Source organism: Vollenhovia emeryi, unplaced genomic scaffold, assembly GCF_000949405.1.
Source record: "Vollenhovia emeryi isolate VEMERY1.0 unplaced genomic scaffold, V.emery_V1.0 DF939140.1, whole genome shotgun sequence".
Classification (NCBI taxonomy): domain Eukaryota; kingdom Metazoa; phylum Arthropoda; class Insecta; order Hymenoptera; family Formicidae; genus Vollenhovia; species Vollenhovia emeryi.
In genome coordinates, this window is record NW_011967226.1 from 535,099 (window position 1) to 548,668 (window position 13,570).

Below are 13,570 nucleotides of genomic sequence, written 5' to 3' on the forward strand. Positions count from 1 at the left end.
CGTCACGTGTCTGTAACGTTACGTACACGTGCCACCTACGCGGCCGTCCGTGGGCGTCAGAAACACGCGTGTCAGGCGTTCTTTTTTCTCCCGGTTATGCTACATTGATAACTTAAGGGACGGGCGTTAGAAGCTGTATCGAAAGATGACGGATGTAGGTTTCGGTGCATTTTTTATGAATTACCTGTATCGATACAGTTGTCCGATTTCGTCGCCTCGCCCGACATTACGAATTATTCTACTTAATTTCGCACTTCCCTATTTAACAATATTAAAATTATAATTTGATATTAACAGTTATAATAGTAAAAGTTCAGTAAGGGCAATGTGGGCCTAAACGAGGGTGATAAATTATCTAAATAAGTTCTAGTATATAATATATTATAAGATTGGTAACAACAAGTCCCCTATTTAATTATGTATTATTCCGTTTATTTCCTAACTCACCTTCCATTTTTTTTTGCGCGTTGATACCTCATACATTTATACCTTTTATTACGTCACATCCGCCGAGGAAAGTTCCGCGAGAATTTATCATTCTCGAAACGTACCTTTCAGTGTCTCACACGTCACACTTTTCTATTAATATCAGTGTAACATATTTCATTAATTTTCGTACTCCTTTTTCGTATCTTAATTTTATTAATGCTTTGATATCTCGTACTTTTTTTTAGATTCACTGCGTCGTATTTGTTGACGGAAAAAAGAATTACATTTTCCGAAACGCGTCTTTCATTTTCACGGCTAATTACATTTTTCTATTGATGCCAATGTAACGTACGTGACGTGACGGCAAATTAATTGGTTTAATTAACTCGAAAGTCGTATTTTTTTCTGTCTTACACCCCCCCCAAGTTTGGATTCGTCACTAATTAAGAACGACGCGTCTTCGTGATCGTATACTGCCGGAGTAAATTACATCCTGCATGGATCAGCACCGGGTGAGATTTGCGTTAACGACGTACCATGAGACCGCACCGCCGCGGCGCCGGATAATATGACATTCCCGCGTACAAAAACAAGACGGCCTTAACAGTTACGTCCATAATACACTGTAAGCACGCCGCGAATCGGTCTCTTCTGTTTACGAGATTGCGCGCCAGGTAAACTGTGCAGTTATCGGTCCGCGGATAGTCGTTGGCCGGTACCCATTGATCCTAGGATGGTGCTCGTTTATGGGATGCTTCGGGCGGTCTGTTCTGAAGCAGTGATTGTGCAGCTCGCGTACACTGCGTGTGCCAACGGCGCAATAAATATAACAGATACTCTCCCCGGATATTGCGCCCATTTTGTGAACTGGTCGACTTCGTCGCTTAACCAGCCCGATTCCGCGCCAAGTTTTGATAAAAGTTTCGCCGAGAATTCGAGAATTTTCCAAAAATTCTCACGGCACATTTTCTTACGACATCTCTTAAGGCCTGTGTCCACTTGGTCCAAGTTCTAGTTCCGAGAAACGTGCAACCAATCAACTTGCAGCTTCTATGGATTAGCTGCAAGTTGATTGGCTACCCTAGTAGCACAATATTGGGAAATAATGCAAATCTAGTATTGCCAATATTGGTCCAATATTGTAAAATGGACGCCTTTTCTTATTTAACCAATATGTCTAGTCAGCAATATTTGTAACAATCTTAGACCAATATTCTTATTACGTTGTTAAACATTGGCCAATGTGCACTTCCAATATAAATCTAATATTATATAATTCTTCTTCTGCCTCTTCCTCGTGTATTAGGCTTAAAGCCTGTTTTATCCAGTTCGAATTCTGGTACTTTGAGCATTTGGTTTTACTTCATCTTCGTTAGGCTGCTAACCTTGCCGAAGAAAACCTCCCATCTGGAAGGCTATACCCTTAAAGCGGTATGTGGCAAGATTCTCTTTGTGGTTGCCATTTCCTTTTGCGAGACTCCGAAAAGAACCAGCGGCGTCCGTGGATTTGCACTCTGATCTTTTCGTTCATTTATTTACTAAGCAGCGCACATTTCTCCGCGCCACACTCGCCACTGTATTGATATAATTATTATTATGCAATATTTACATTGATTCCATGGCCAATATTGGTTTTACATTGGACAATACCAATGCATTTCTAATATAACCGACATTGGGCCAATGTTTAGTCAATGTTTAGCTCACTGTGCCACTGGGATACACATTTCTCGAACTAGAACTTGGACCACGTTCTAGCATCGTGTACGCAGGCCTTAACAGGAAACGGCCATTGGAAATCTCCTCGTTGAGCCGTTCCTTTTTTCATTCTTAAAATATCGTCACGGAGAATTGCCGCGGTTGAGTTTAACGAAGGCGAGAAAGGGGCATTCGACTCGTAGTTTAGATTACGATAACGATTATCACGCGAGCGCGCACCGAAGGGATCGCCTTTCCGCGATTTCGCACGCAGCCGGCGAGCAGGCTCGATACGCTCCGGCGTGCAGAATGGCCAACTTTCGTTGCCTTTCGAATTATTTAAACCTACTTTACATAATACACATCATCGTGCGGTACGACACTTAATCAACGCCGTACGTGTTCGCGACGCCGTGCCGGGCGGTCGGGGCACGCCGGTGGACCCACACAGCTCGTAAACCTATTTCCAGCGCTCTCAGAAGCCCCGAGTATTGCTAACTTGGAGGATTCCGCATAAGTAAATTTTTCTCTACTTTTGTGGAAGCCACGTGCTGTACCTTTCAGCCTTGTTTTCTCTTTTTAGCGTCACGTACCGCCGTCTCTGCTTTGCAGTTTCGCCGCGAAAGTTCCTCCTTCGGCGCGGAAATGGATTGAAAAGTTCGACCGAAAAAGAACGCAAAAGATGCAGAATGCAACATTATTTTCCCTTCTCGCTTCTTCTATTTTCTTAAAGACGTTGCACCTCTGCACATCTACTACTTGTACTTTGCGTTCATAATTTCTTCCTAAAAAAAAACGTGAGGAGAGAAGGTTTTAGATTTTCAATATTGACATTAATAATTAAAATGATAGAAAAGAAGGACGCCAGGGGCAGTAGGAGCCGTAACTGGACAGAAGGTGATAAATAATAAATATATTACAAAGGTGGTGTCACAAGTATACAAAAAAAGCAAACGTTTCGGTTACGCAACCCTCTTCAGTAACAATCTGGTTAAAAAACGCTAAGTCATTATTTGAACGGTGATGAGTCGTTACAAATGACGTTAATTGGAATTAAAGTATATAAAAATCATAGAACGTCAATTAAAAGATATACGCAGATTAGGAGTAATAGAAAGAAGAGCTGAAAACTTATGTAAGCGTAATCCATCGTGATTTCGCAGCAAAGCATCTCGACAGTCTGATAGTTGGGTATCGAAGGGTTGTCTACAGATGTGGAAAAGGCAATTAAAATGTCTAAGTCTAATATATAAAAATGACGTGGTGCGAACGTCTGTCGGTATTGCAATGTCCCATTATACTAATTTAGCAGTATGATTTTTATTTGCAATATTGTCCCTTATTTTAGTCGCAGAAAACGTTCAAGTGAACAGATTTCTCTCAGTTCCCTGCCGGAAATAATTCTACAAAATTCTACAAAAAATAAAACATACTACAAAAATTATAAAATATAACTGCCAGAATCTAAGAAATTTTACGTAAATTTACAAAGTGTTATGAAAGTCAACATGAAAATGCTAGAGTTGGAACACTTTTGTGAATTTTTGTAATATTCTACAAGTAAGCAGGTGTTTTAATTCTTTAAGATTTTGTTGTTTCTCAAATCTTTACAAAATTGTACATTTTCATGAAATACCACTTGCAATAATTTCTTGATTTGAGAACATTGTAATTTGTGGTACTATTTCGTAGATATTGTCACAAAGAAATTAATGTTTCAACGAAGATATAAAAATTTCTACAAATTTCTCTTTCACGTCAATTTTCGTGGTTCTTTATAGAAATTTTTTCCGCTAGGATTTTAACGTCAGGCGTTATCGTTTTTTATATAATTCGCGGGACTACTCGTCGTTAGATTTCGATCGTTTGTCTCCCTTTCGCTCAGCTCGAACGAGGAGCCTTCTCTCACATAAAAGACATTCAAACGCGTCATCGGGGAGTCGTGAGTTTTCGAAGCGTAGCTTTCGCGCCGTGTACGAAAAACTCGGCTTTTATCTCCCGCACGGCTATAATCCCGGCACGGTATCAGCGTGGCCATAAGTCAGCGAGCCTTTTCCGTATGCGCGATGCGTGTCCGCGGGGCCCTACGCGGCCGTTGTTATTCCAGGCGCATCTCTCTTCCCGGGAACCGTAGGATTCAGTGCGTTAACTTTGAAATTCCCCGTGCGGTCGAGGCAACGCACGACGGCCACCGCGGCCGTTAACCGATGTCCTCCTTCGAAGGGAATCGTATTCGTTCCTCGGGGGGGAAGGTCGATAGCACATTACTTTATTTCACGATCACCGCCATCGTTATACAATCGAGTCGAATCATATCTCACGTTGCTCGAGGCGTCGTCGTATTCATAATCTTGTGTCTTGCGACACGAGGAGTTTACCGTATTAATTTAACGACGCTGCTTTGTAGAGACAGAGGGCCTCGACACGGTAGAAAGTTTATAGTGTACAGTGGGTAACGCTGAGTAATTAAGATCGTTGATTTCTTGGCTACGCGCATACCTAAATATAAATCTTCCCGATCCTACATATAATTAATGTCATATACAGTAGAGGAAAGTCCCCTATTATGAGATAGATTCCTCCTGTTAAATTAATAGGCATATCGTTTGTTGATTCCACCATGAATTTATTGCTCTTGGAGCGAAATCTGTTTAGTGGAGAATTTATTGTTAGATCGTGCAATCGTTGCGAGAAAAGATTTCTGATTGAATTTGGGCGCTCGAAACCTGCTGTCTCGTATTAGAAATCTATCTCGTAATAGATGACTTTCCTCTACGCTTCAGAAAACTTAATATATATTTATTTTTTTTACTGTTCTTTTGATAAATTAAAATACTGCAGCTGAACGTTTTTGTCATCTTTATTTTTAATTACTAACAAAATATTAGAGTTATTCGTCTTCAAACGATTGTTTTTAGTCTCTCGCGAAATGCTATAGAAAATTCTATTGTGCAGAAACATTAATAATTCTTTGCGTTTATTCTGCGTTTTTCCTTCTTTAATTTGTTTTCGCCGACGGTATCTTTATAAAACTTCCATCCGAGTGTTTCGTTCGCTACAAGAGCGCGCGGTTTACCGAAACATTACTCGTTTGCCGTCCTCTCTTTGCGAGGGAAGATAAATCCCGCAAATTACGTCCCGACGACATCCGTTTGAACTATGAATCCCTTCCACGGTCGCGGCGTAACGGTTGACTTCTTACTTGTCTGTGAAATTATGTACTCGGGATAGTTTGACTTTGCATAATTTCGCGGCAGCTGGTCCCGAACTACGATCGTTAAAATTGCGAGAGCTTATTTCACTGAAGTCGCCGCTTTTATTAAACGATTCTCAGCGAAGAAGCACGTTTTTAGGAACAAACTTTAGATGAGTTCCGCTCGTTGCAAGTTAGACGACTTTGGGACACTATTTCTGTCGTAAGTGTGCGCTTCGTGCTATGAATTGTTCCTCTCTAAGAGAACAATGTCTGACGAACCGCACGCGAAATTAAGGCGTCACATCTCGATTTACGCTCCTTATTGCTATTTATTTTCCTACGGCACAGAAAGAAAGCGAGAGAATACTGCTATATTTTCCAATTTCAATGGATTTTCACTTTTCGAGAATATTGTAACGTAAAACGAATAGCTACTGTTTCTAATAAATTTATAATAATTTCTACGCTTGTAATTAAATAACATTCGAAAAGCAAATATTCTGATCGACACGAGATATAAAAATGACTTTAAAACAATCGAGTTGTCATTTTTTAAACTACGACCGAAGCTTTAACAAAATATACATTTGACGAATAAAAATTTGTTAGCGGTGATTGATTTTTAACGCGGCGCCGATATTTTCAGCGTGGCCTCTCGCGAACCGTAAAGCTTACGGTCGCTCTTGCCTATCGTGAAAGCTTAATCCATTTTCCCCATTGCTTTTTGACGCGCAAACTACGCAAACAACTTTCCCCTAACACAAATTAATATATGCCCTGCGTGGCGAATAATTTAATATATCAACTCGCTACAACAACGGAAAACGGCCAACTTATTCAATTTTAATTAGACTTCAACTCCCCTTGCGTTTAGGTGTTTTTAATCGGAAGGCAAGTTTCGCCGATGCGTAAGTTAGCGGTTGAGCGCCGACCTCGTGGGACGCTGCCACGTTTTCGATGCTGCCGATGCGTAATTACGTATTCCTCGTTTGACGGCTTAATTAGACGTATCTAACGAAACCGCCGTTGTGGAATTAGCGGATTTACATAGGACGTTACACGCCCCCCCCCCGTAATTTTTAACGACGTGTGCCGATCATTAACGACGTGCGCTCGCCAGAGGAATGCATTTGTTCTTTTTCTTTTTCAGGGAACTCAGATGCAGGAAGTTAGACAGGACGGCCAAGCGAGGAATTATCAGTCACAGGACGCCTACTCGTAATTACTTCATACTTATTTCACGCTCACGTGAATTACGATCCTTCTGTAAACAGAAAGAGAGAGAGAGAAGCCTCTGCGAGCCTGTTGTTTGAGCTCAGATACCAGCTCTTTTTTCCAATTCGCGTTGCATTTTATTGATCCCAGATAGCATACATAGTTCTATGAATATTCTGGAGTGCAAATATTCTTAATTTTAGAATATTCGAATCGAATATTCTGTAGATATTTATAGAATATTCGATTCGATATATATAGATTATTACAAGTAGAAATCGTATATTCGCAACAAAGACGAACCGTTTTTAGAATATTCGTCGAGAATGTCGTTGGAATATTCGTTCAGAATAAGTTTTGAATATTCATCGAGCTCATGTATTGCACATTATTTATTGTGTAATACACTTATCTTACGCAAAAGGCAGTGAAACCTGTGATCGTACCATATACATATAACCGACACGCTATAACATAAGAATGACCAAATATTCTTGAAGAATATTCCTAAAATGTTCACAGGAGTGTCTTGTGCTATCTGGGATACAATCGATGCTAAGCTAAGCACAAAATCGCTTCACGATCGTTAATGGCAATATTCACCGCAGCGTTATCGTACCCCACGTATCATAATAACGCGTTGATACTCTTAGGCCCGGTTTTTCATTTTCCGGCTAACTGTTAACCAGAGGTAGGTCGACTCTCCATCTTTTTCTATGTTATTATCTAAGAAGAGACAGAGACTCGACTAACTTCTGGTTAACATTCAACCAGAAAATGAAAAATCGGGCCTTAGGGCCGCCTGTTCCAACCTCTTGGTAAGTTAACTAATAGTTAAATATGTATGTCCTTGTTCTTTCCCTCAAATTAGACAAAGATAGGCACATAATTTAACTATTAGCTCACCAACTCTCTAAAGTTTTTGGAGTGAAGATGGAACTATGGAGTGAAACATTCACTCTGTTGGAGCAAATCTTTACTCCATTAGAATGAATATTTACCGCAATAGAGCGATTATTTCACTCCATGGTTCTATTTTCACTCGAAAAACTTTCGAGAGAAGAGGTTGGAAAAACCGGCCCTTGAGGGATTAAATTTATTATCGCCCTATTCAGATCGACGTCTAGCGGTGCGGTGCCGAGAACGGCGAAGATTGACGAGGAAAAGACAAAGTCACTCTCCAGAACTTATCACACGATCAAGGACATGATCTCGAGCCGTTTCGGGCCGAGTCGCAAGGACGCCGAGCCGGAACCGGAAGCCAGTCTGAACAACGTCACGGAGGAGCTGCGAAAGTCGAGCAGGAGCATCGACGATGACGAGGCCAGGAAGAAGGAAGGGATTTACGGAAAACCCCGCGCGCAGGAGCCGTCGGTTAATGTGCAACAATATCCGAAGAATGCTTACGGTAAGTTGGACGCGACCGAGCAAGATGCTGGTCGGGCAATTAAGCGCGTTAAGGCGCGATGCTCAGCGAGGTGCCGTTAATTAGCTCATAAATGTTGATGAATTAATTTGAGGAAAAGGCCTGTCGAGCGGAACGTTAAATGGCGGAATTGCATGTTTTATAAATATGAAACGGCGTGTGCAAGTGTGCATTAACTTGAGTGCATAGCAACGGACTTTTCTGTGCCATAGGTGCACAAACTTTATATATTTACGGAACATTAATTGTTAACGTTATAAAGGTTGTTTCCTGAGAAACTTACTTCCTATTGTTTAATGATTGACTTGCCCGTACAAAGTGATACATTAATTAACTTATTGCGCGGCTTAATTAAATAGTTGATTACAATAAATTCGTGAGGTGTAAAATACCTACGTTATATAAATATGTTATTTGTAATAAATGATGCAAGTTGAAAATGTGAAAAGTTGCAAATTCCATTCGTAATCTGCAAGTCGTCTTTAAATAATGACGTTATCCGTCACAGCCGATGATTGATGCAAACTTACTGTATTATATATCTCTGATTTTTATTTAATATGCGAGCTCACCTCGCCGTTTGTAACTCACAACTTGTCGCTTACAACGTGCACGCGACGTGAGACTTTCTTCCTTTTTGCGCGGCGTGTTGCTCGCGCTCGCTTGTTGTGCAAACTTGTAAATTCACAGCGCACAGAGTCTCGCACGTGCAATATCGCTGCCATTATTTCACGATCTATCGTAAGCTTTAATGTTACAAGTAATATTTCGCCGTCTAATCGTTCACTCAATTCGAGATTAACATTCGATAGAAGATGAAACGTTAAATTTCTACGAACGAATGTAAAATTAATAATTCATTAGTTCTCACCTGTCGAATAAAATGCATGAATAAGTTAAAATCTCTCTCTCTCGAGAGAGAGAGAGAGAGAGAGAGAGAGGAAAGGACACGTTTATAAGAGAAAAGTTACGAGTCATTGGATATTTAGGACTATATGTGTGTATGTTGAAAAGCAGGTCGGTGAAATCGGCTATATAAGATTCCATATTCATATTCTCATAGCCCCATTCGACTATTTCCGACGATTGTTTTTATGTAAAGTTTTCCCCCAGCATCTCAAGTTTCGTCGCGCCATATTGATATCCTCATATCTTTCAGCGTTTAAGCCCTTCTCTGTAATTTTCATACCCTTTCAGCCTTTTAGCGCCTCTCCGTAATTTCTATGACCGTAATAATGATTTGTTCACGAAATGTGCGCTCCGACGTATGTAGTTGGCACATAAATAGACGAGAAACTTTCCTTTTAATTAACTTCAGTAGTGCGCATTGCATATTCATACATTTTAGCATTCCTGATAGCGTTCAGAACGAGCATGTACGTTTATGATGCAACGTTTTAGTTGCACTTCAATACTTCAGTGGGTATTAAAGCAATTACCCCAAGTCCTTATAATATATGCATTTTTAACATGCAAATGCAATGAGAAATGCAACACGTTTAACAGAGAATTCATGTATTTAACGGAGAAAAGTAGCAATAATTTTTATTACGTGTCACATACGATCTGTGGTACTGGATTTCATTTTCTTCGTGACGGGTCCCAGTCGATCGACGAATCATTTCTCACTGGCGTGGACCTTATGTAGAATCTTTTCTCTCGTTGTTCAGGTCAGTACGGCCACTCGTATGGCTATCAAAGCAACCAACAAAATGTACCTCTGCCAGGGCAACTGCAGCCAACCGCGACCATTCAGCCAAATTTACCAGGACAGAGCGCTCAGCTTCACGTGACCCACCACACTCCGCCAGGAGGAATTCAAACAGTTCATCAAACCCAAGTTCCTGCTTTCGGCCAAACCGCGACAGGTGCGCAGCAGGTGCAAAATGTTACGAGGGAGTACATGGTTCAGACAACGGGCGGTATGACCGGGCAGCAAATACATCAGGGAATCCATCAGAATCCCACGCAAGCACAGGTACACCTCGCGAGATTAAGATGAGAAATGCCCGCGTCGATGTCTAGATAAAAATCGCTATGGATAAATGATGCGAGAATTTGACGTTAACAATTCCCGCGGGGTTACTGGATACTTTTCACGACTCTCACGTCTTACAGAAGTCAAACCGAACGATTTCATTCACAAAGTAAGAGAATTAATGAACTTAACTCGATGTTGAAACGAAATTTCCAGAATTAATCAAGTTAAGAATTAATATTCAAGTATTCGAAAATATAAAATAATCCTTTCTTCCTTCGTCCGTTCCCCTCGAATTCAATTTGTGGAATACAATTTATTTCATTTCAACTTGTCTGTAAAAATTCATTTAAATTGCTCTTTGATAGGGAAAGACAAACGTATGCTTTGTTTAAATAAAACATATTCCGTGTTCGTGCGTAATATTGTTCGTATTCTTACGAGGGTGCGGATACACGTTGCGTGCAGGAAACGCGGAGAGTCACCTGCGGATGAAAAAATAAGTGTCTCATAGCTCGTCATCTGCCTCCTCGTAGCGACATCTCCGTCATGTAAATTCGAAAATATAAAGTAACAACATAGTCGTCAAACCAATCGTGTCTTATACAAAAGCGACTGCACAGCGGAACACTAAATGGCATAATGTGATGTCCGGATGATAACGTGGCGTGTCACGGCTCGCAGAAATGTTCCATCTGCAGGATAATGATTGATACTTGTCTAACCGCGCGTCAACATTTTAGTTTGTTAAATAACGGTTGGTATAATGCTTGTATAATGATAGCAAACGCGGCGCGCTACGAAGCGCTAAATCACCGACGAACAGCGCGCAGTATATTATTCATAATGACGCATCTCAACAACTTTCTATGCTGTTGCGTACACGCTGGGAAAGCTCCGCGAAGAAGTCTGTAAAATTTGCATAATCGCGCTGAAAATTGTACGGGATTACTTTTTATAACGCAATGACGTCGACGCACGATCGTCGGTTGTGGCGGTTCGAATAAGAAAAAGTACAGAAGAGAGTCCCAACGCCCAAAATAATGATATATAAGTAAGATTCACCAGATCTCCCTCGTGAGTAAAATAATATATTTATAACAGCGATTATTGAAATAATAATTGTCTAAACATTTTCATTTCTAGAAAAAGCATACAGACGTGCAAATTATCTATTTTAACGGCACACGGTATTATTTTTCCTACTGGATTGCTTACGAGGGTTCTTGAGGATTTAGTCACTTGATCTGAAATTCTGCATTTTTATTGGTTCTCTGTAAACAATTCAGTACGCGGGGAGAATTTTCTCTGAAAATTTACCCTGAAAATCGTGGAACACGGAATTTTGAAGAGCTTTATGAGAGTTTTCTGAAATTTTACTAGCAAAATGTATGGTAAAATTTCAGAAAACTCTCATAAAATTCTTCGAAACGCCGTGTTGTCCCGCAATTATATAATCTTCGGAATAAATTTTCAGAGAAAATTCTTTTCGTATAAGAAAAATAGTATCGTGTGCCGATGACTTAATTAATGGACATCCCGATGGAACAATTTAGAAATAGGATAACGGTACGCGTTAATGGTAAACATAATAAATAAATTCTTGTTTTGTAAAAGAAGACAGTCATTGAACTTTAAGAAGGAATAAATTTGCCGTGCCGACACTCGCGTCTCTCTACGGATAATTAAAGTCTAACTAAAGTAGATTTCCAATACGTTAGCGGTTCTACGAAAAAAACAGATAGGTATTCACGACTTAACGGTAGCTTATTGTTAACGAGCCGGTTGGTTGATTCAGGGGCAAGGCACGCAAGTGCAAAAACCGCACGGTCTATCCGTGCAACAGCATCAAGTGGGCAACGCGATGCCGCCGACAAGCCCGAGCTTCCAGAGTTCTCAGCAGTTGCTTCATCAGAACCAGAACCATCATCAGAGTCCGCGGTTCGCGCAGCAGCACGCCCAGAACATGCATCAGCGTCAGCAGTTGATTCAGCAAATGCACCAGCAACAAATGGCCGGCCAACAGGGATCGCAGACCGCGAGCGTCCGGAACATGCAGCAGTCGTATTTCCCTAACAGCGTCTCCTATCAGCAGTATCAGCAGGCGCGACAGGCGATGTCGAGGTCGCAGATCGATCTCCCGAGCACGTCAAGACAAACGCAAGAGCTTCGGGTATCGGGCCAAGAAATCTACTATCATTACGCCCAAGGAAGACCTCGTTACGGCGTTCCCCAGGTATACATGAAGACCGAGAGTAATCAGGAAACGGAGTTTCAGAGGCGGAACTCCGCGAAGGGTATCGAGAAGGCGGCTTCGCAGCCGCAGCTCTGTTACGAGGACGAGCGAAACGCTGAGGTTTCCAAGAATCCCTCGGAGAATATGAAGAACTTGACGGTAGATCCGCTGGATAAAGAGAGGTAAGACTTGAAAAAGCACTTATCGTACTAATAAGCTTCCTTAAACTAAACGAACACAAGTAAAAATTCTAACTTAATAAGTGGAAGGGAGTTAAACGGATAAAGAGAGTAAAATAAGAGAAAATATATTCTAGAGCTTTTAAAAGCTTAGGTCTGAGAATGCTGTGCATTTTAGATACGAGATCACAGTGGAAGATCGAAGTCAATGCGAGCCCGGAAGAAACGGATTACAAAGGAACGAGGAGTACCGTCCGGAAACCAGCTTTGGCATTCGGAGAGATGAGACGCGGACTTCGAAGAGGGAGCAGGAGCAGGGATCGTCGGGTCAAGAGGGAGGTCAGGATTCGACGGAGGGAAACTCCGTGCAGAAGAGGATCGAAGAGTTGCAGAAGAGAGCGGAGCAGGAGGGTCATTTCAACTCCAAGCCACTAAAAGACGATGCGGACGGCTTAAGGGTCGGCCTGGCTACGAAAATGATCGGCGAGGCATCGAAGAGGCTCGACGGTGGACAATATAGCGGGAAGGAGCCCGTTGTGAAATCAGATAGGAAAGACGATCTCGAGCAGGGTATCGGCCGGCTGAAGATCCAGAATCAAGGCTCGGGCTCGGATTACGACAAGGCCGGCCAGAGTTCTTCGAATGTCGATTCCGGAAGGGGCTCCGCAGTCTATTCGAGTGGAAGGCGCCCGCCGCCCGATGATCAAACTTTGGCGCAAGGTAAGAGTCGACTCTTTGATTCTACTTTGAGCTTCTTCATAGTCGTCTTCTTACATATACACACACTTCAGTAGTGCTACTGGACTACGTCAGCTGTTTCCAATAGCAAATCGATTCTTATATATTTAGTTTTTAATTTTCTCTCTTAACAGTAAGTAAAAATAATACGTTTAAAGAAATTTAATATATTATTTTAGTTTTGTAAAAATTCTTTTCTATTATCAGTTGAAACAAACATTACAGTTCTTCTTTCTCTTTTGTTGTGAGATATTACTTTATTTCTTTCATTTGTTGAAATTCATTAACATGTGCTTATTGTTTAGCGTATGAAAAACGTTCTAAAAAGTTAATAAAAAAATAATTACACGTTCTGCGAAAAATACATTTTTTATTATACTACTTTCATTAAAGAGACATGAACATGTGATTATAAAAGCGAGACTACGATAACCGTTTAAATTATATGTTAAAAAATTTGGTGAACTTTATTGCG

The 13,570-nt window shown here is 41.0% G+C and overlaps 1 protein-coding gene across 4 annotated transcripts in view; it reads left to right on the top strand.

The window, feature by feature from the left end:
• The window catches only part of LOC105567109, a 46,291-nt gene that overhangs the window by 29,365 nt on the left and 3,356 nt on the right, over positions 1-13,570 (top strand). For 3 of the 4 annotated variants that reach the window (XM_012021679.1, XM_012021680.1, XM_012021678.1), the window contains exons 4-8: positions 6,474-6,541; positions 7,654-7,946; positions 9,635-9,942; positions 11,741-12,360; positions 12,536-13,077. In XM_012021679.1, the coding sequence (XP_011877069.1) occupies positions 6,474-6,541; positions 7,654-7,946; positions 9,635-9,942; positions 11,741-12,360; positions 12,536-13,077 (1,831 nt within the window). Of the gene's footprint in view, positions 1-732; positions 1,104-6,473; positions 6,542-7,653; positions 7,947-9,634; positions 9,943-11,740; positions 12,361-12,535; positions 13,078-13,570 lie in introns of those variants that run through there. The other variant, XM_012021681.1, reaches the window with a different exon arrangement.